The 22661-nt window shown below is 54.1% G+C and overlaps 1 protein-coding gene across 1 annotated transcript in view; it reads left to right on the forward strand.

Moving 5' to 3' along the window:
• Nucleotides 1-642: 642 nt before the first annotated feature.
• The window catches only part of LOC139255433 (scavenger receptor cysteine-rich domain-containing protein DMBT1-like), a 108590-nt gene continuing 86571 nt past the window's right edge, over nt 643-22661 (forward strand). Inside the window, exon 1 of the mRNA XM_070873917.1 lies at nt 643-667. Coding sequence (XP_070730018.1) covers nt 643-667 — 25 coding nt within the window. The remainder of the gene's footprint in view (nt 668-22661) is intronic.

Genomic DNA, 22661 nt, shown 5'->3' on the forward strand with positions numbered 1-22661 from the left:
GACCAGTCTGCCCTAAGTGGAGGAAGTGCATCCGGGAGGGCGCTGAGCAGCTCGAGTCTCGTCGCCAATTGCGAGCGAGCAGAAAGCAAGCGCAGGCAGCGGAAGGAGCGTGCGGCAAACCAGTCCCACCCTCCCCTTCCCTCAACGTCTATCTGTCCCACCCTGTGACAGGGTCTGTGGTTCCTGTATTGGACTGTTCAGTCAACCCGAGAACTCGTGTTCGAGTGGGAGCAAGTCTTCCTCGATTCCCAGGGACTGCCTATGACTGATTGATTGATTGCGTGAATATTATTTGGAAAGTCTCTTAGACTTTTTTCGGGAGTTCGGAGATGGGGGAGGGCGGTGGGGAGGAAGGGAGCGGCGACAGTGTTAGTTTTTTTGAAATCTCGGGAGATCAAAACCATACAAGGAGGTGTAACGTTAGGGCCGGTGACACAAGGTCAGGGTTACGCACACTCGTGCTGTGGCTGAAAATTGGGACACATCAGAACTTGCAGAGGCACAGATCGAGCAAGGCACGTATACCTCCATAATATAGCCAGTGACTAGCGATCGAGGAAGGTACAAAACCAAGATTACGAGTTCCAGCGATAAGGTAGGCACTTGCATTCCTTAGTGTCTTTCAGATATATTCACGGTGAAATGATATTCCTGGTTTTACTTAAGTGTAAGCTGTGGCAACATTATAGACAGTCCCTGGGAATCGAGGAAGACTTGCTCCCACTCTAACACGAGTTCTCGGGTGACTGAACAGTCCAATACGAGAACCACAGACCCTGTCACAGGGTGGGACAGATAGACGTTGAGGGAAAGGGAGGGTGGGACAGGTTTGCCGCACGCTCCTTCCGCTGCCTGCGCTTGCTTTCTGCGCGCTCTCGGCGACGAGACTCGAGGTGCTCAGCGCCCTCCCGGGTGCACTTCCTCCACTTAGGGCGGGCTGGTCTTTGGGCCAGGGACTCCCAGGTGTGGGTGGGGATGTTGCACTTTATCAGGGAGGCGTGGTCCCTTGTAACGTTTCCTCTGCCCACCTTTGGCTCGTTTGCCCGTGAAGGAGTTCCGAGTAGAGCGCTTGCTTTGGGAGTCTCGTGTCTGGGGCATGGGACAATGTGGCCTGCCCAGCGGAGCTGGTCGAGTGTGGTCAGTGCTTCGATGCTGGGGATGTTGGGCCTGGTCGGGGACGCTAACGTTGGTGCGTCTGTCCTCCCGGGGGATTTGCGGGATCTTGCGGAGACAGCGTTGGTGGTATTTCTCCAGCGACTTGAGGTGTCTACTGTACATGGTCCATGTCTCTGAGCCATACAGGAGGGTGGGTATCACTACAGCCCTGTAGACCATGAGCTGGGTGCTGGGGGTGAGATACCTACTGTACATGGTCCACGTCTCTGAGCCATACAGGAGGGCGGGTATCACTACAGCCCTGTAGACCATGAGCTGGGTGTTGGGGGTAAGATACCTACTGTACATGGTCCATGTCCCTGAGCCATACAGGAGGGCGGGTATCACTACAGCCCTGTAGACCATGAGCTGGGTGCTGGGGGTGAGATACCTACTGTACACGGTCCATGTCTCTGAGCCATACAGGAGGCTGTGTATTACTACAGCCCTGTAGACCATGAGCTGGGTGCTGGGGGTGAGAATCCTACTGTACATGGTCCATGTCTCTGAGCCATACAGGAGGCTGTGTATTACTACAGCCCTGTAGACCATGAGCTAGGTGGTGGGGGTGAGATACCTACTGTACATGGTCCGTGTCTCTGAGCCATACAGGAGGGCGGGTATCACTACTGTGGGCAGAAGGTTGTGGGTTCGAGTCCCACTATGTATTAGACTTGAGCACATTAATCTAGCCGAGCGCTCCCAGTGCAGTACTGAGGGAGTGTTGTACTGCGCTGTCGGAGGGGCAGTACTGAGAGAGTGCCGTACTGCGCTGTCGGAGAGGCAGTACTGAGGGAGTGCCGTACTGTCGGAGGGGCAGTACTGAGGGAGTGCCGTACTGCGCTGTCGGAGGGGCTGTACTGAGGGAGTGCCGTACTGCGCTGTCGGAGGGGCAATACTGAGGGAGTGCCGTACTGCACTGTCGGAGGGGCAGTACTGAGGGAGTGCCGTACTGTACTGTCGGAGGGGCAGTACTGAGGGAGTGCCGTACTGTCGGAGGGGCAGTACTGAGGGAGTGCCGTACTGCACTGTCGGAGGGGCAGTACTGAGGGAGTGCCGTACTGTACTGTCGGAGGGGCAGTACTGAGGGAGTGCCGTACTGCGCTGTCGGGGGGGCAGTACTGAGGAAGTGCCGTACTGTCGGAGGGGCTGTACTGAGGGAGTGCCGTACTGTCGGAGGGGCAGTACTGAGGGAGTGCCGTACTGCACTGTCGGGGGGGCAGTACTGAGGGAGTGCCGTACTGTACTGTCAGAGGGGCAGTACTGAGGGAGTGCCGTACTGCGCTGTCGGAGGGGCGGTACTGAGGGAGTGCCGTACTGCGTTGTCGGAGGGGCTGTACTGAGGGAGCGCCGCACTGTCGGAGGTGCCATCTTTCGGATGAGACGTTAAACCGAGGCCCCGTCTGCCCTCTCAGGAGGATGTAAAAGATCCCACGCACAGCCACTATTTGGAAGAAGAGCAGGGGGAGTTCTCCCCGGTGTCCTGGGGCCAATATTTATCCCTAAACCAACATCACTGAAACAGATTATCCGGGTCATTATCACATCGCTGTGTGGGAGCTTGCTGTGTGCAAATTGGCTGAAACGTTTCTCACAATTCAACAGTGAGAACACTCCAAATAGGACTTCAATGGCTGTAAAGCGATTTGGGACGTCCGGTGGTCCTGAAAGACGTTATATAAAGGCACGTCTTCATTTTTTTGGTGTAAGTGACTTCAGTGACTGGTTTTCAAGTGTAAACGGTGAGAGATTGGGGAATAGTTGGTGTTCAGAGGGTCCTGGTGTCCTTGTACACGAATTGCTGAAAGTTAACATTCAGGTACAGCAAGCGATTAAAAAAGCAAACGGTATGTTGGCTTTGACAAGAGGATTTGAGCGAGACGTCTTTGTGCAATTATATCGGGTCCTGCTGAGACCACACCTGGAGTATTGTGCACAATTTTGGTCTCCTTGTCCACGAAACACAAAAGGATAGTATGCAGGTACAGCAAGTGATCAGGACGGGCCAATGGTATCTTGGCCTTTATTGCAAAGGGGATGGAGTATAAAAGCAGGGAAGTCTTGCTCCAGTTATACAGGGTATTGGTGAGGCCACACCTGGAGTACTGCGTGCAGTTTTGCTCTCCGTATTTACGAAAGGATATACTTTGCTTTGGAGGCAGTTCAGAGAAGGTTCACTCGGTTGATTCCAGGGATGAGGGGGTTGACTTATGAGGAAAGGTTGAGGAGGTTGGGTCTCTACTCATTGGAATTCAGAAGAATGAGAGGTGATCTTATCGAAACGTATCAGATTATGAGGGGGCTCGACAAGGTGGATGCAGAGAGGATGTTCCCACTGATGGGGGAGACTAGAACTAGGGGGCATGGTCTTAGAATAAGGGGCCGCCCATTTAAAACTGAGATGAGGAGGAATTTCTTCTCTCAGAGGGTTGTAAATCTGTGGAACTCGCTGCCTCAGAGAGCTGTGGAAGCCGGGACATTGAATATATTTAAGACAGAGATAGACAGTTTCTTAACCGATAAGGGGGCGGGCAGGGAAGTGGAGCTGTGTCCATGATATATAAGAAATAGGAGCAGGAGTGGGCCATTCGGCCCCTCGAGCCTGCTCCGCCATTTAATACGATCGTGGCTGATCCGATCATGGACCCAGCTCCACTTCCCTGCCCGTCCCCTTATCGGTTAAGGAACTGTCTATCTCTGTCTTAAATATATTCAATGTCCCGGCTTCCACAGCTCTCTGAGGCAGCGAGTTCCACAGATTTACAACCCTGAGAGAAGAAATTCCTCCTCATCTCAGTTTTAAATGGGCGGCCCCTTATTCTAAGACCATGCCCTCTAGTTCTAGTCTCCCCCATCAGTGGGAACATCCTCTCTGCATCCACCTTGTCGAGCCCCCTCATAATCTGATACGTTTCGATAAGATCACCTCATTCTTCTGAATTCCAATGAGTAGAGGCCCAACCTCCTCAACCTTTCCTCATAAGTCAACCCCCTCATCTCTGGAATCAACCGAGTGAACCTTCTCTGAACTGCCTCCAAAGCAAAGTATATCCTTTCGTAAATACGGAGAGCAAAACTGCACGCAGTGCTCTAGGTGTGGCCTCACCAATACCCTGTATAACTGGAGCAAGACTTCCCTGCTTGTAAACTCCATCCCCTTTGCAATAAAGGCCAAGATCGTATTAAATGGCGGAGCAGGCTCGAGGGGCCATATGGCTGCCTCCTGCTCCTGTTTCACACAGTTGGCCCATTTACTTCCATGTTGATAACTATTAGAGCAGGTGGGGACTGGATAATTGAACGGTAATGTTTGAAGATTGACGCAGTGTTGATATTAACGGTCAATGATCGCGGAAGGGGAGAAAGCCCCTTTGAAGATCCCGTTTGCTGGGATCAATAACTGTTTGAAAATTAAGTCCACAAGCCAAGTCGGCAGTGGACATGTTTGCCTGAACTGTGGCCTTCAGGACATTTTGCACCGGACTCCGGGGAGATCAAATAGCGATTGGCAAATTAGATTGTGTAACCGCTCTGAAACGATTAAGTAGCAGTCCAGTTGAAACGAAAGACATGCGTTTATATAGCGCCTTTCGCGACCACCGGACATCAGGAAGCGCTTTACAGCCAATGAAGTACTTTTGGGAGTGCGGTCACTGTTGTATTGTGGGAAACGTGGCAGCCCATTTGCGCACAGCAAGCTCCCACACCTAGCACTGTGACAATGACCCGGATATTCTGTTTTTTAATGTTGGTCGAGGGATAAATATTGGCCCCAGGACACCGGGGAAAACTCCCCCTGCTCTTCTTCGAATTACTGCCAGGGGAACTTTTATGTCCCAGCCGAGAGAGCAGGGCCTCGGTTTAACGTCGCACTCGAAAGAAGGCAGCTCCGACAGTGCGGCACTCCCTCAGTACTGCCCCTCCGACAGTGCGGCACTCCCTCAGTACTGCCCCTCCGACAGTGCGGCACTCCCTCAGTACTGCCCCTCCGACAGTGCAGTACGGCACTCCCTCAGTACTGCCCCTCCGACAGTGCGGCACTCCCTCAGTACTGCCCCTCCGACAGTGCAGTACGGCACTCCCTCAGTACTGCCCCTCCGACAGTACGGCACTCCCTCAGTACTGCCCCTCCGACAGTGCGGCACTCCCTCAGTACTGCCCCTCCGACAGTGCGGCACTCCCTCAGTACTGCCCCTCCGACAGTGCGGCACTCCCTCAGTACTGCCCCTCCGACAGTACAGTGCGGTACTCCCTCAGTACTGCCCCTCCGACAGTGCGGTACTCCCTCAGTACTGCCCCTCCGACAGTGCGGCATTCCCTCAGTACTGCCCCTCCGACAGTACAGTGCGGCACTCCCTCAGTACTGCCCCTCCGACAGTGCGGCACTCCCTCAGTACTGCCCCTCCGACAGTGCGGCGCTCCCTCAGTACTGCCTCTCCGACAGCACAGTGCGGCACTCCCTCAGTACTGCCCCTCCGACAGCACAGTACGGCACTCCCTCAGTACTGCCCCTCCGACAGTGCAACACTCCCTCAGTACTGCCCTTCCGACAGTGCAACACTCCCTCAGTACTGCCCCTCCGACAGTGCGGCACTCCCTCAGTACTGCCCCTCCGACAGTGCAACACTCCCTCAGTACTGCCCCTCCGACAGTGCAACACTCCCTCAGTACTGCCCCTCCGACAGTACAGTACGGCACTCCCTCAGTACTGCCCCTCCGACAGTACGGCACTCCCGCAGTACTGCCCCTCCGACAGTACGGCACTCCCTCAGTACTGCCCCTCCGACAGTGCGGCACTCCCTCAGTACTGCCCCTCCGACAGTGCAGTACGGCACTCCCTCAGTACTGCCCCTCCGACAGCGCAGTACGGCACTGCCTCAGTACTGCCCCTCCGACAGTGCAGTACGGCACTCTCTCAGTACTGCCCCTCCGACAGTACGGCACTCCCTCAGTACTGCCCCTCCGACAGTACGTCTCCCTCAGTACTGCCCCTCCGACAGTACGGCACTCCCTCAGTACTGCCCCTCCGACAGCGCAGTACAGCACTCCCTCAGTACTGCCCCTCCGACAGTACGGCACTCCCTCAGTACTGCCCCTCCGACAGCGCAGTATGGCACTCCCTCAGTACTGCCCCTCCGACAGCGCAGTACGGCACTCCCTCAGTACTGCCCCTCCGACAGCGCAGTACGGCACTCCCTCAGTACTGCCCCTCCGACAGTACGGCACTCCCTCAGTACTGCACCTCCGACAGTACGGCACTCCCTCAGTACTGCCCCTCTGACAGCACAGTACGGCACTCCCTCAGTACTGCCCCTCCGACAGTACGTCTCCCTCAGTACTGCCCCTCCGACAGCGCAGTACGGCACTCCCTCAGTACTGCCCCTCCGACAGTACGTCTCCCTCAGTACTGCCCCTCCGACAGTGCAGTACGGCACTCCCTCAGTACTGCCCCTCCGACAGTACGGCGCTCCCTCAGTACTGCCCCTCCGACAGTACGGCACTCCCTCAGTACTGCCCCTCCGACAGTGCGGCACTCCCTCAGTACTGCCCCTCCGACAGTACGGCACTCCCTCAGTACTGCCCCTCCGACAGTGCAACACTCCCTCAGTACTGCCCCTCCGACAGTACAGTACGGCACTCCCTCAGTACTGCCCCTCCGACAGTACGGCACTCCCTCAGTACTGCCCCTCCGACAGTACGGCACTCCCTCAGTACTGCCCCTCCGACAGTGCAGTACGGCACTCCCTCAGTACTGCCCCTCCGACAGTGCAGTACGGCACTCCCTCAGTACTGCCCCTCCGACAGTACAGTACGGCACTCCCTCAGTACTGCCCCTCCGACAGTACGGCACTCCCTCAGTACTGCCCCTCCGACAGTACGGCACTCCCTCAATACTGCCCCTCCGACAGTGCAGTACGGCACTCCCTCAGTACTGCCCCTCCGACAGTACGGCACTCCCTCAGTACTGCCCCTCCGACAGTACAGTACGGCACTCCCTCAGTACTGCCCCTCCGAAAGTACGGCACTCCCTCAGTACTGCCCCTCCGACAGTACAGTACAGCACTCCCTCAGTACTGACCCTCCCACAGTACAGTACGGCACTCCCTCAGTACTGCCCCTCCGACAGTACAGTGCGGCACTCCCTCAGTACTGACCCTCCCACAGCACAGTACGGCACTCCCTCAGTACTGCCCCTCCGACAGCACAGTGCGGCACTCCCTCAGTACTGCCCCTCCGACAGCACAGTACGGCACTCCCTCAGTACTGACCCTCCCACAGCACAGTACGGCACTCCCTCAGTAGTGCCCCTCCGACAGTACAATACGGCACTCCCTCAGTACTGCCCCTCCGACAGTACAGTACAGCACTCCCTCAGTACTGCCCCTCCGACAGTGCGGCGCTCCCTCAGTACTGCCCCTCCGACAGTACAGTACGGCACTCCCTCAGTACTGCCCCTCCGACAGTACGGCACTCCCTCAGTACTGCCCCTCCGACAGCACAGTACGGCACTCCCTCAGTACTGCCCCTCTGACAGCACAGTACGGCACTCTCTCAGTACTGCCCCTCCGACAGCACAGTACGGCACTCCCTCAGTACTGCCCCTCCGACAGCACTCCCTCAGTACTGCCCCTCCGACAGCGCAGTGCGGCACTCCCTCAGTACTGACCCTCCGTCAGCGCAGCACTCCCTAACAACATAAGAAGAACATAAGAACATAAGGAATAGGAGCAGGAGTAGGCAATTCGGCCCCTTGAGCCTACTCCGCCATTTAATACGATCATGGCTGATCCGATCATGGACCCAGCTCCACTTCCCTGCCCGCCCCCTTATCGGTTAAGGAACTGTCTATCTCTGTCTTCAATATATTCAATGTCCCGGCTTCCACAGCTCTCTGAGGCAGCGAGTTCCACAGATTTACAACCCTCTGACAGAAGAAATTCCTCCTCATCTCAGTTTTAAATGGGCGGCCCCTTATTCTAAGACCATGCCCCCTAGTTCTAGTCTCCCCCATCAGTGGGAACATCCTCTCTGCATCCACCTTGTCGAGCCCCCTCATAATCTGATACGTTTCGATAAGATCACCTCTCATTCTTCTGAACTCCAATGAGTAGAGGCCCAACCTCCTCAACCTTTCCTCATAAGTCAACCCCCTCATCTCCGGAATCAACCGAGTGAACCTTCTCTGAAATGTATAAAATGATGAGGGGCCTGGATCGAGTGGATAGGACGGACATGTTTCCCTTGGCAGAGGGGTCAACAACCAGGGGGCGTGGATTGACAGTAATTGGGGGGGAGGGGTTTAGAGGGAAATGTCTTCACCCAGAGAGGGGTGGGGGTCTGGGGCAGGGTCTGGGATGGAACTCACGGCCTGAAAGGGCGGTAGAGGCAGAAACCCTCACCACAGCAGGCAGTGCATCTTGAAGTGCCGTATGCTACAGGGTGAGGGAGCGAGAGCGGGAAAGTGGGATTAGGCCGGGATGGCTCTCGGTCGGCCGGCGCCAGGCGGACACGATGGGCCCCAAACGGCCTCCTCCCGCGCGGTAAACGTCTATGATTCTACAAAATAATGTGTACCTTTTGTGAATTCTAGGAGAGATTAGTGAATTATTCAGAATTGGTATAGTAACATAGAAAATAGGTGCAGGAGTAGGCCATTGGGCCCTTCGAGCCTGCCCCACCATTCAATATGATCATGGCTGATCATTCCCTCAGTACCCCACTCCTGCCTTCTCTCCATACCCCCCGATCCCTTCAGCCGTAAGGGCCACATCTAACTCCCTTTTGAATATATCCAACGAACTGGCCCCCAACAACTTTCTGTGGTAGAGAATTCCACAGGTTCACAATTCTCTGAGTGAAGAAGTTTCTCCTCATCTCGGTCCTAAATGGCTTACCCCTTATCCTTAGACTGTGAGCCCTGGTTCTGGACTTCCCCAACATCTGGAACTTTCTTCCTGCATCTAACCTGTCCAGTCCCATCAGAATTTTATATGTTTCTATGAGATCCCCTCTCATTCTTCTAAATTCCAGTGAATATAAGCCCAGTCGATCCAGTCTCTCCTCATATGTTAGTCCTGCCATCCCGGGAATCAGTCTGGTGAACCTTCGCTGCACTCCCTCAATAGCAAGAATGGCCTTCCTCAGATTAGGAGATCAAACCTGAACACAATATTCCAGGTGAGGCCTCACCAAGGCCCTGTACAACTGCAGTAAGACCTCCCTGCTCCTATACTCAAATCCTCTCACTATGAAGGCCAACATCCCATTTGCCTTCTTCACTGCCTGCTGTACCTGCATGCCAACTTTCAATGACTGATGTACCATGACACCCAGGTCTCGTTGCACCTCCTCTGTTCCTAATCGGTCACCATTCAGATAATATTCAGATAAAAACTGCACACAATACTCAAGGGGTGGTCTCGTTAAATTCTGAACCAGCTTCAATCTGGTCCTCCACGGGAAAATGCATCGTGATATCATAGAATGATATGGAACAGATGTAAGCCATGTGGCCCATCGTTCCTGTGCCAGCTCTTTGAAAGCTCTCTCTCTCGCTCTTTCCCCAGAGACCCTTGCAAACTCCCTCCTTCAAATATTTATCCGACTGACTGTTGAAAGTTGCGATTGACTCTGCTCCCACCAACCTTTCAGGCAGCGCGTCCCGGATCCATGAAATATTGTCTCCCTATGTCACACTCTGGTCCTTCTGTCAATCACCTTCAACCTGTGTCCTTTGGTTCTCAAACCTTCCGCCAAAGGGAGCAGTTTCTCTATCATACTCTGCCCGGACCCCTTGTGATTTTGAACGCCTCGATCAAATCTCCTCCCAACCTTCTCTGCTCCAAGGAGAACATACCCAGCTTCTCCAGTCTGTCCACGTAACTGAAGTCCCTCATCCCTGGAACCATTCTGGCCAATCTCTTCCTTAACATAAGAAATAGGACCAGGAGTGGGCCATTCGGCCCCTCGAGCCTTCTCCGCCATTTAATACGATCATGGCTGATCCGATCATGGACCCAGCTCCACTTCCCTGCCCGCCCCCTTATCGGTTAAGAAACTGTCTATCTCTGTCTTAAATATATTCAATGTCCCGGCTTCCACAGCTCTCTGAGGCAGCGAGTTCCACAGATTTATAACCCTCCGAGAGAAGAAATTCCTCCTCATCTCAGTTTTAAATGGGCGGCCCCTTATTCTAAGACCATGCCCCCTAGTTCTAGTCTCCCCCATCAGTGGGAACATCCTCTCTGCATCCACCTTGTCGAGCCCCCTCATAATCTGATACGTTTCGATAAGATCACCTCTCATTCTTCTGAATTCCAATGAGTAGAGGCCCAACCTCCTCAACCTTTCCTCATAAGTCAACCTCCTCATCTCCGGAATCAACCGAGTGAATCTTCTCTGAACTGCCTCCAAAGCAAGTATATCCTTTCGTAAATACGGAGAGCAAAACTGCACGCAGTACTCCAGGTGTGGCCTCACCAATACCCTGTATAACTGGAGCAAGACTTCCCTGCTTTTATACTCCATCCCCTTTGCAATAAAGGCCAAGATACCATTGGCCCTTCCTGATCACTTGCTGTACCTGCATACTAACCTTTTGTGTTTCATGTACAAGTAACCCCCAGGTCCCGCTGTACTGCAGCACTTTGCAATCTTTCTGCATTTAAATAATAACTTGCTCTTTGATTTTTTTTCTGCCAAAGTGCATGACCTCACATTTTCCCACTCAACTTAGCCTCTCTATGTCCTCCTTACACATTACCCTTCCTCCCATCTTTGTATCATCAGCAAACTTGACTACGTTACACTCGGTCCCCTCTTCCAAGTCGTTAATATAGATTGTAAATAGCTGGGGCCCCAGCACTGATCCCTGAGGCACCCCACTAGTTACTGATTGCCAACCCGAGAATGAACCATTTATCCTGACTCTTTGTTCTCTGTTAGTTAACCAATCCTCTATCCACGCTAATATATTACCCCCAACCCTGTGAACTTTTATCTTGTGCAGTAACCTATTGTGTGGCACCTTGTCAAATGCCTTCTGGAAGTCCCAATACACCACATCCACCGGTTCCCCCTTTATCCACCCTGTTCGTTACATCCTCATCTCCAGTACCATTCTGGTCAATCTCCTCTGCACCCTCTCTAAGGCCATCACACCCTTCCTGAAGGAGACAATACAATTGTTTTTTTGGACAATCTTATCTCAACATTCACAATTGGAGAACAAGATATTAAAATTGCACAAAAATACATGTAAGTCAACCATTACATTTAAAGAAGTGATGTGGGTAACTAGAACCGGGAGCTGCACTGTTTAATACATAGTGCTCCTTGCTCCCAATACAATGATCTTGCGATAACCTGGAGGTTTCCAAAATCCATAGTGTGCAACTTCTGTCTGCCAATAACAAGCTGCTCCAAATAGAAATATCTTTATTTCAATTGCGTATCAACAGAATATCTTTCTGGTACTTTAAAATGTCATTTGTCCATCTAATATCTTTCCTTTTTTCTTGATTACTTTCCTTCTCTTTCTCTCTGTGTCTCTCTCTCTCTCTCTCTCACTCCCTCTCTCTCTCTCTCTCTCTCTGTCTCTCTCTTGCCCTCTCTCTCTCTCACTCTCTCTCTTTCTCGCTCTCTCTCTCCCCCTCTCTCCCTGTCTCTCTCTCTCTCTCTCACTCTCTCTCTGACTCGCTGTCTCACTCTCTCTTTCCCCCCCTCTCTCTCTCTGTCCCTCTCTCTGTCTCTCTCTGTCTCACTCTCTCTCTCCCCCTCTCTCTCTCTTTGTCCCTCTCTCCCTGTCTCTCTCTCTCTGACCCTCTCTCCCTGTCTCACTCTCTCTCTCCCTCTCTGTCTCTCTCTCCCTCTCCCTTTCTCTCTCTCTCTGTCTCTCTCTCCCTGTCTCTCTCTCTCTCTCTCTCTCGCTGTCTCTCTCTCTCTCTGTCTCTCTCTCCCTGTCTCTCTCTCTGTCTCTCTATCTCTCTCTCTCTCTTTCTTCCATTGATTCTTTCTGTATTTTTACTGCATTTTAATTTTATTTTCTCTGTCATCACCTCTTTTTTTATTTCACTCGATTATTTCATGGCCTATTTATTAACAGTAATGAATATGCTCACTTAAAGCAAATCTTAAATTTCTGTGCAGGCAATATCTGTCGTGTCTGGACCAGTTTATCGAAGTTGTTCCGTTCACCGGTCTTCAGGATGAATTATTATATCCCTGCCCCTTAAAGTGAGTCTATTTGCCATTTGACATCTTCATTACCTTCGTGTTCCCGTCTACCGATATACGCAATGTTATTATAATACCAACAGAAGGGCAGTACTGAGGGAGTGCCGTACTGCGCTGTCGGAGGGGCAGTACTGAGGGAGTGCCGTACTGTACTGTCGGAGGGGCAGTACTGAGGGAGTGCCGTACTGTACTGTCGGAGGGGCGGTACTGAGGGAGCGCCGCACTGCGCTGTCGGAGGGGCAGTACTGAGGGAGTGCCGTACTGCGCAGTCGGAGGGGCAGTACTGAGGGAGTGCCGTACTGCACTGTCGGAGGGGCGGTACTGAGGGAGTGCCGTACTGTGCTGTCGGAGGGGCAGTACTGAGGGAGTGCCGTACTGTGCTGTCGGAGGGGCAGTACTGAGGGAGTGCCGTACTGCGCAGTCGGAGGGGCAGTACTGAGGGAGTGCGGTACTGTACTGTCGGAGGGGCAGTACTGAGGGAGTGCCGTACTGTCGGAGGGGCAGTACTGAGGGAGTGCCGCACTGTCGGAGGGGCAGTACTGAGGGAGTGCCGTACTGTCGGAGGGGCAGTACTGAGGGAGTGCCGCACTGTCGGAGGGGCAGTACTGAGGGAGTGCCGCACTGTCGGAGGGGCAGTACTGAGGGAGTGCCGTACTGTCGGAGGGGCAGTACTGAGGGAGTGCCGTACTGTCGGAGGGGCAGTACTGAGGGAGTGCCGTACTGTCGGAGGGGCAGTACTGAGGGAGTGTCGTACTGTCGGAGGGGCAGTACTGAGGGAGTGCCGCACTGTCGGAGGGGCAGTACTGAGGGAGTGCCGTACTGTCGGAGGGGCAGTACTGAGGGAGTGCCGTACTGTCGGAGGGGCAGTACTGAGGGAGTGTCGTACTGTCGGAGGGGCAGTACTGAGAGAGTGCCGTACTGCGCTGTCGGAGGGGCAATACTGAGGGAGTGCCGTACTGTGCTGTCGGAGGGGCAGTACTGAGGGAGTGCCGTACTGTACTGTCGGAGGGGCAGTACTGAGGGAGTGCCGTACTGTACTGTCGGAGGGGCAGTACTGAGGGAGTGCCACACTGTCGGAGGGGCAGTAGTGAAGGAGTGCCGTACTGTGCTGTCGGAGGGGCAGTACTGAGGGAGTGCCGTACTGCGCAGTCGGAGGGGCAGTACTGAGGGAGTGCCGTACTGTACTGTCGGAGGGGCAGTACTGAGGGAGTGCCGTACTGTCGGAGGGGCAGTACTGAGGGAGTGCTGTACTGTACTGTCGGAGGGGCAGTACTGAGGGAGTGCCGTACTGCGCTGTCGGAGGGGCAGTACTGAGGGAGTGCCGTACTGTGCTGTCAGAGGGGCAGTACTGAGGGAGTGCCGTACTGTACTGTCGGAGGGGCAGTACTGAGGGAGTGCCGTACTGTACTGTCGGAGGGGCAGTACTGAGGGAGTGCCGTACTGTCGGAGGGGCAGTACTGAGGGAGTGCCGTACTGTGCTGTCGGAGGGGCAGTACTGAGGGAGTGCCGTACTGTGCTGTCGGAGGGGCAGTACTGAGGGAGTGCCGTACTGCGCTGTCGGAGGGGCAGTACTGAGGGAGTGCCGTACTGTCGGAGGGGCAGTACTGAGGGAGTCCCGTACTGCGCTGTCGGAGGGGCAGTACTGAGGGAGTGCCGTACTGTCGGAGGGGCAGTACCGAGGGAGTGCCATACTGTCGGAGGGGCAGTACTGAGGGAGTGCCATACTGTCGGAGGGGCAGTACTGAGGGAGTGCCGTACTGCACTGTCGGAGGGGCAGTACTGAGGGAGTGCCGTACTGCGCTGTCGGAGCGGCAGTACTGAGGGAGTGCCGTACTGCGCTGTCGGAGGGGCAGTACTGAGGGAGTGCCGTACTGTACTGTCGGAGGGGCAGTACTGAGGGAGTGCCGTACTGTGCTGTCGGAGGGGCAGTACTGAGGGAGTGCCGTACTGCGCTGTCGGAGGGGCAGTATTGAGGGAGTGCCGTACTGTACTGTCGGAGGGGCAGTACTGAGGGAGTGCCGTACTGTGCTCTTCACCGCCTGCTGTACCTGCATGCCAACTTTCAATGACTCATGTACCATGACACCCAGGTCTCCCCTTTTCCTAATATGTCATCATTCAGATAATAATCTGCCTTCCTGTTTTTCCAAGGGCTATAGATAGATTTTGAGACACAGAAGCATCAAGGGGTCAAGCAGAAAGTGGGAATATGGTGTTGAGACAGAGGATCAGCCCATGATCATGTTGACGTGGATAGAGAACTGGTTGGCAGACAGGAAGCAGAGAGTCAGGATAAACGGGTCCTTTTCAGAATGGCAGGCAGTGACTAGTGGGGTGCCGCAGAGCTCAGTGCTGGGACCCCAGATATTTACAATATACATCAATGATTTAGACGTAGGAATTGAGTGTAATATCTCCAGGTTTGCAGATGACACTAAGCTGGATGGCGGTGTGAGCTGTGAGGAGGATGCTAAGAGGCTGCAGGGTGACTTGGACAGGTTCGGTGAGTGGGCAAATGCATGGCAGATGCAGTATAATGTGGATAAATGTGAGGTTATCCACTTTGGGGGCAAAAACAAGAAGGCAGAATATTATCTGAATGGTGACAGATTAGGAAAAGGGGAGGTGCAACGAGACCTGGGTGTCATGGTACATCAGTCATTGAAAGTTGACATGCAGGTACAGCAGGCGGTGAAGAAGGCAAATGGTATGTTGGCCTTCATAGCGAGAGGATTTGAGTATAGGAGCAGGGAGGTCTTACTGCAGTTGTTAAGGGTCTTAGTGAGGCCTCACCTGGAATATTGTGTACAGTTTTGGTCTCCTAATCTGAGGAAGGACATTCTTGCTATTGAGGGAGTGCAGCGAAGGTTCACCAGACTGATTCCCGGGATGGCAGGACTGACATATGAAGAAAGACTGGATCGACTGGGCTTATATTCACTGGAATTTAGCAGAATGCGAGGGAATCTCAAAGAAACATATAAAATTCTGACGGGACTGGACAGGTTAGATGCAGGAAGAATGTTCCCGATGTTGGGGAAGTCCAGAACCAGGGCTCACACAGTCTAAGGATAAGGGGTAAACCATTTAGGACCGAGATGAGGAGAAACTTCTTCACTCAGAGAATTGTGAACCTGTGGAATTCTCTACCACAGAAAGTTGTTGGGGGCCAGTTCGTTGGATATATTCAAAAGGGAGTTAGATGTGGCCCTTACGGCTAAAGGGATCAGGGGGTATGGAGAGAAGGCAGGAGTGGGGTACTGAGGGAATGATCAGCCCATGATCATATTGAATGGCGGGGCAGGCTCGAAGGGCCCAATGGCCTGCTCCTGCACCTATTTTCTATGTTTCTGTTCCTAACCCTCTTGTAATAAACCCCAGCGTACAATTTTCTTTTCGAACAAACGGTGAACGCAGGGACAACTTCCATCCGAAACTACCGATGCACACAATGTCGTTTAATAATTACCCAAAATTGGCCCACAATGCCAAAGGTCGTGACCTCTGACCAGACACCCCGTGCTTTGCGATAGGAGTGTTTGGCTGATCAAAGGCCGGCTCCGCTTACAGTGGTCCAACTAAACACGGTACACCAATATTACCCCCCTCCCCTTCGTTTCTGAACATTGAGTCCTCAATGTTGTTTGGGTGTTTGAAGTTCACAAACTTGTTTTGAGCAACTCACTCTTTGACCCATCATCATCATAGGCAGTCCCTCGGAATCGAGGAAGACTTGCTCCCACTCTAACACGAGTTCTCGGGTGACTGAACAGTCCAATACGAGAGCCACAGACCCTGTCACAGGGTGGGACAGATAGATGTTGAGGGAAGGGGAGGGTGGGACAGGTTTGCCACACGCTCCTTCCGCTGCCTGCGCTTGATCTCTGCGCGCTCTCGGCGACGAGACTCGAGGTGCTCAGCGCCCTCCCGGATGCACTTCCTCCACTTAGGGCGGTCTGGTCTTTGGGCCGGGGACTCCCAGGTGTGGGTGGGGATGTTGCACTTTATCAGGGAGGCGTGTGTCCCTTGTAACGTTTCCTCTGCCCAGCTTTGGCTCGTTTGCCCGTGAAGGAGTTCCGAGTAGAGCGTTTGCTTTGGGAGTCTCGTGTCTGGGGGACATGTGGACAATGTGGCCCCGCCCAGCGGAGCTGGTCGAGTGTGGTCAGTGCTTCGATGCTGGGGATGTTGGGCCTGGTCGAGGACGCTAACGTTGGTGCGTCTGTCCTCCCGGGGGATTTGCAGGATCTTGCGGAGACAGCGTTGGTGGTATTTCTCCAGCGACTTGAGGTGTCTACTGTACATGGTCCATGTCTCTGGGCCATACAGGAGGTGGGTATCACTACAGCCCTGTAGACCATGAGCTGGGTGCTGGGGGTGAGATACCTACTGTACATGGTCCGTGTCTCTGAGCTATACAGGAGGGTGGGTATCACTACAGCCCTGTAGACCATGAGCTGGGTGCTGGGGGTGAGATACCTACTGTACATGGTCCGTGTCTCTGAGCTATACAGGAGGGTGGGTATCACTACAGCCCTGTAGACCATGAGCTGGGTGCTGGGGGTGAGATACCTACTGTACACGGTCCATGTCTCTGAGCCATACAGGAGGCTGGGTATCACTACAGCCCTGTAGACCATGAGCTGGGTGCTGGGGGTGAGATACCTACTGTACATGGTCCATGTCTCTGAGCCATACAGGAGGTGGGTATCACTACAGCCCTGTAGACCATGAGCTGGGTGCTGGGGGTGAGATACCTACTGTACATGGTCCATGTCTCTGAGCCATACAGGAGGGTGGGTATTACTACAGCCCTGTAGACCATGAGCTGGGTGCTGGGGGTGAGATACCTACTGTACATGGTCCATGTCTCTGGGCCATACAGGAGGGTGGGTATCACTACAGCCCTGTAGACCATGAGCTGGGTGCTGGGGGTGAGATACCTACTGTACATGGTCCATGTCTCTGGGCCATACAGGAGGCTGGGTATCACTACAGCCCTGTAGACCATGAGCTGGGTGCTGGGGGTGAGATACCTACTGTACATGGTCCATGTCTCTGAGCCATACAGGAGGGTAGGTATCACTACAGCCCTGTAGACCATGAGCTGGGTGCTGGGGGTGAGATACCTACTGTACATGGTCCATGTCTCTGAGCCATACAGGAGGCTGGGTATTACTACAGCCCTGTAGACCATGAGCTGGGTGCTGGGGGTGAGATACCTACTGTACATGGTCCATGTCTCTGGGCCATACAGGAGGGCGGGTATCACTACAGCCCTGTAGACCATGAGCTGGGTGGTGGGGGTGAGATACCTACTGTACATGGTCCATGTCTCTGAGCCATACAGGAGGGTAGGTATCACTACAGCCCTGTAGACCATGAGCTGGGTGCTGGGGGTGAGATACCTACTGTACATGGTCCATGTCTCTGGGCCATACAGGAGGGTGGGTATTACTACAGCCCTGTAGACCATGAGCTGGGTGCTGGGGGTGAGATACCTACTGTACACGGTCCATGTCTCTGAGCCATACAGGAGGGTGGGTATCACTACAGCCCTGTAGACCATGAGCTGGGTGCTGGGGGTGAGATACCTACTGTACACGGTCCATGTCTCTGAGCCATACAGGAGGGTGGGTATCACTACAGCCCTGTAGACCATGAGCTGGGTGCTGGGGGTGAGATACCTACTGTACATGGTCCGTGTCTCTGGGCCATACAGGAGGGCGGGTATCACTACAGCCCTGTAGACCATGAGCTGGGTGCTGGGGGTGAGATACCTACTGTACATGGTCCGTGTCTCTGGGCCATACAGGAGGGCGGGTATCACTACAGCCCTGTAGACCATGAGCTGGGTGCTGGGGGTGAGATACCTACTGTACATGGTCCATGTCTCTGGGCCATACAGGAGGGTGGGTATTACTACAGCCCTGTAGACCATGAGCTGGGTGCTGGGGGTGAGATACCTACTGTACATGGTCCATGTCTCTGGGCCATACAGGAGGCTGGGTATTACTACAACCCTGTAGACCATGAGCTGGGTGCTGGGGGTCAAATACCTACTGTACATGGTCCATGTCTCTGGGCCATACAGGAGGCTGGGTATTACTACAGCCCTGTAGACCATGAGCTTGGTGGTGGGGGTGAGATACCTACTGTACATGGTCCATGTCTCTGGGCCATACAGGAGGGTGGGTATCACTACAGCCCTGTAGACCATGAGCTGGGTGCTGGGGGTGAGATACCTACTGTACATGGTCCATGTCTCTGGGCCATACAGGAGGCTGGGTATCACTACAGTCCGGTAGACCATGAGCTGGGTGGTGGGGGTGAGATACCTACTTGTACATGGTCCATGTCTCTGGGCCATACAGGAGGGTGGGTATCACTACAGCCCTGTAGACCATGAGCTGGGTGGTGGGGGTGAGATACCTACTGTACATGGTCCATGTCTCTGGGCCATACAGGAGGGTGGGTATCACTACAGCCCTGTAGACCATGAGCTGGGTGCTGGGGGTGAGATACCTACTGTACATGGTCCATGTCTCTGGGCCATACAGGAGGGTGGGTATCACTACAGCCCTGTAGACCATGAGCTGGGTGCTGGGGGTGAGATACCTACTGTACATGGTCCATGTCTCTGAGCCATACAGGAGGGTGGGTATTACTACAGCCCTGTAGACCATGAGCTGGGTGCTGGGGGTGAGATACCTACTGTACATGGTCCATGTCTCTGAGCCATACAGGAGGGTGGGTATCACTACAGCCCTGTAGACCATGAGCTGGGTGCTGGGGGTGAGATACCTACTGTACATGGTCCATGTCTCTGGGCCATACAGGAGGGCGGGTATCACTGCAGCCCTGTAGACCATGAGCTGGGTGCTGGGGGTGAGATACCTACTGTACATGGTCCATGTCTCTGAGCCATACAGGAGGGCGGGTATCACTACAGCCCTGTAGACCATGAGCTGGGTGCTGGGGGTGAGATACCTACTGTACATGGTCCATGTCTCTGGGCCATACAGGAGGGCGGGTATCACTACAGCCCTGTAGACCATGAGCTGGGTGCTGGGGGTGAGATACCTACTGTACATGGTCCATGTCTCTGGGCCATACAGGAGGGTGGGTATCACTACAGCCCTGTAGACCATGAGCTGGGTGCTGGGGGTGAGATACCTACTGTACATGGTCCATGTCTCTGGGCCATACAGGAGGGTGGGTATTACTACAGCCCTGTAGACCATGAGCTGGGTGCTGGGGGTGAGATACCTACTGTACATGGTCCGTGTCTCTGGGCCATATGCTAAACCTGTCTGACCAGCCCATTGCAGACAACCGACTGAAGCTTCAGGGATGATTACCATAGTATACTTAAGAACATAAGAAATAGGAGCAGGAGTGGGCCATTCGGCCCCTCGAGCCTGTTCCGCCATTTAATACGATCATGGCTGATCCGATCATGGACTCAGCTCCACTTCCCCATAAGCCTTCACTCCCTTAGCGCTCAAAAATCTGTCTATCTCCACCTTAACTATATTCAGTGACCCAGCCTCCACAGCTCTCAGTACTGCCCCTCTGACAGCGCAGTACAGCGCTCCCTCAGTACTGCCCCTCCTACAGCGCAGTACGGCACTCCCTCAGTACTGCCCCTCCGACAGCGCAGTACGGCACTCCCTCAGTACTGCCCCTCCGACAGGACAGTACGGCACTCCCTCAGTACTGCCCCTCCGACAGTACAGCACTCCCTCAGTACTGCCCCTCCGACAGTACGGCACTCCCTCAGTACTGCCCCTCCGACAGTACGGCGCTCCCTCAGTACTGCCCTCCGACAGTGCAGTACGGCACTCCCTCAGTACTGCCCCTCCGACAGTACGGCACTCCCTCAGTACGGCCCCTCCGACAGCGCAGTACGGCACTCCCTCAGTACTGCCCCTCCGACAGCGCAGTACGGCGCACCCTCAGTACTGCCCCTCCGACAGCGCAGTACGGCGCTCCCTCAGTACTGCCCCTCCGACAGTACGGCACTCCCTCAGTACTGCCCCTCCGACAGTACAGTACGGCACTCCCTCAGTACTGCCCCTCCGACAGCGCAGTACGGCACTCCCTCAGTACTGCCCCTCCGACAGCGCAGTACGGCACTCCCTCAGTACTGCCCCTCCGACAGTACAGTACGGCACTCCCTCAGTACTGCCCCTCCGACAGTACAGTACGGCACTCCCTCAGTACTGCCCCTCCGACAGCGCAGTACGGCGCTCCCTCAGTACTGCCCCTCCGACAGTACGGCACTCCCTCAGTACTGCCCCTCCGACAGTACAGTACGGCACTCCCTCAGTACTGCCCCTCCGACAGCGCAGTACGGCACTCCCTCAGTACTGCCCCTCCGACAGCGCAGTACGGCACTCCCTCAGTACTGCCCCTCCGACAGTACAGTACGGCACTCCCTCAGTACTGCCCCTCCGACAGTACAGTACGGCACTCCCTCAGTACTGCCCCTCCGACAGTACAGTACGGCACTCCCTCAGTACTGCCCCTCTGACAGCGCAGAAAAGACACATATAACTAGTGGTGAGCGTGAACTATCCTAAAAACCCACCTCGTTCACTAATGTCTTTCGAGTCTGCACCACTATTCAATATGATCATGGCCTCAACACCATATTCCCCCTTTCTCCCCAGACCCCTTGATGTCTTTTGTGTCTAGAAATCTATCTATCTCCCTCGTAAATATATTCAGTGACTTGCCCTCCACAACCTTCTGTGGTAGAGAATTCCACAGGTTCACCTCCCTCTGAGTGAAGACATTTCTCCTCATCTCGCTCCTAAATTTCCTACCCCGTATCCCGGGACTGTGTGAGCCCTTGTTCTAGACTTCCCAGCCCCGGGAAAACATCCTCCCCGCATCCAGTCTGTCCAACCCCGTCAGAATGTTATACCTTTCAATGAGATCCCCTCAAATTCTTCTAAACTCTCGTGAAGTTGTTCAGGGCCTTGGTGAGGCCACACCTGGAATATTGTGTTCAGTTTTGGTCTCCTAATCTGAGGAAGGATGTTCTTGCTATTGAGGGAGTGCAGCGAAGGTTCATCAGACTGATTTCTGGGATGGCAGGACTGACATATGAAGAAAGACTGGATCGACTAGGCTTATATTCACTGGAATTTAGAAGAATGAGAGGGGATCTCATAGAAACATATAAAATTCTGACGGGATTGGATAGATTAGATGCAGGAAGAATGTTCCCGATGTTGGGGAAGTCCAGAACCAGGTGACACAGTCTAAGGATAAGGGGTCAGCCATTTAGGACCGAGATGAGGAGAAACTTCTTCACTCAGAGAATTGTGAACCTGTGGAATTCTCTACCACAGAAAGTTGTTGGGGCCAGTTCGTTGGATATATTCAAAAGGGAGTTAGATATGGCCCTTACGGCTAAAGGGATCAGGGGGTATGGAGAGAAGGCAGGAGTGGGGTACTGAGGGAATGATCAGCCATGATCATATTGAATGGTGGGGCAGGCTCGAAGGGCCGAATGGCCTGCTCCTGCACCTATTTTCTATGTTTCTATATTAATACAGGCCTAGTCGACCCAATCTCTCCTCATACGGCAGTCCTGCCCTTCCAGGAATCAGTCTGGTGAACCTTCACTGCACTCCCTCTATGGCGAGTGTATCCTTCCTTCGATAAGGAGACCAGAACTGCTCACAATACTCCAGGTGTGGTCTCACCAAGGCCCTTTATAACTGTAGTAAGACCTCCTTGCTCCTGTATTCAAACCTTCTCGCAATGAAGGCCAACATACTAATAACCTTCCTAACTGCTTGCTGCCCCTGCGTGTTTGCTTTCAATGACCAGTGTACAAGGACACCCAGGTCCCTCTGTACGTCGACACTTGCCAAGTCCAGTACGGGAACCACAGACCCTGTCATGGGTGGGACAGATAGACGTTGAGGGAAGGGGAGGGTGGGACTGGTTTGCTGCACGCTCCTTCCGCTGCCTGCGCTTGCTTTCTGCACGCTCTCGACAACGAGACTCGAGGTGCTCAGCGCCCTCCCGGATGCACTTCCTCCACTTAGGGCGGACTGGTCTTTGGGCCAGGGACTCCCAGGTGTCAGTGGGGATGTTGCACTTTATCAGGGAGGGGTGTCCCTTGTAACGTTTCCTCTGCCCACCTTTGGCTCGTTTGCCCGTGAAGGAGTTCCGAGTAGAGCGCTCGCTTTGGGAGTCTCGTGTCTGGGGGACATGCGGACAATGTGGCCCTGCCCAGCGGAGCTGGTCGAGTG

The sequence above is a fragment of the Pristiophorus japonicus genome, unplaced genomic scaffold (genome assembly GCF_044704955.1).
Source record: "Pristiophorus japonicus isolate sPriJap1 unplaced genomic scaffold, sPriJap1.hap1 HAP1_SCAFFOLD_603, whole genome shotgun sequence".
Lineage (NCBI taxonomy): Eukaryota > Metazoa > Chordata > Chondrichthyes > Pristiophoridae > Pristiophorus > Pristiophorus japonicus.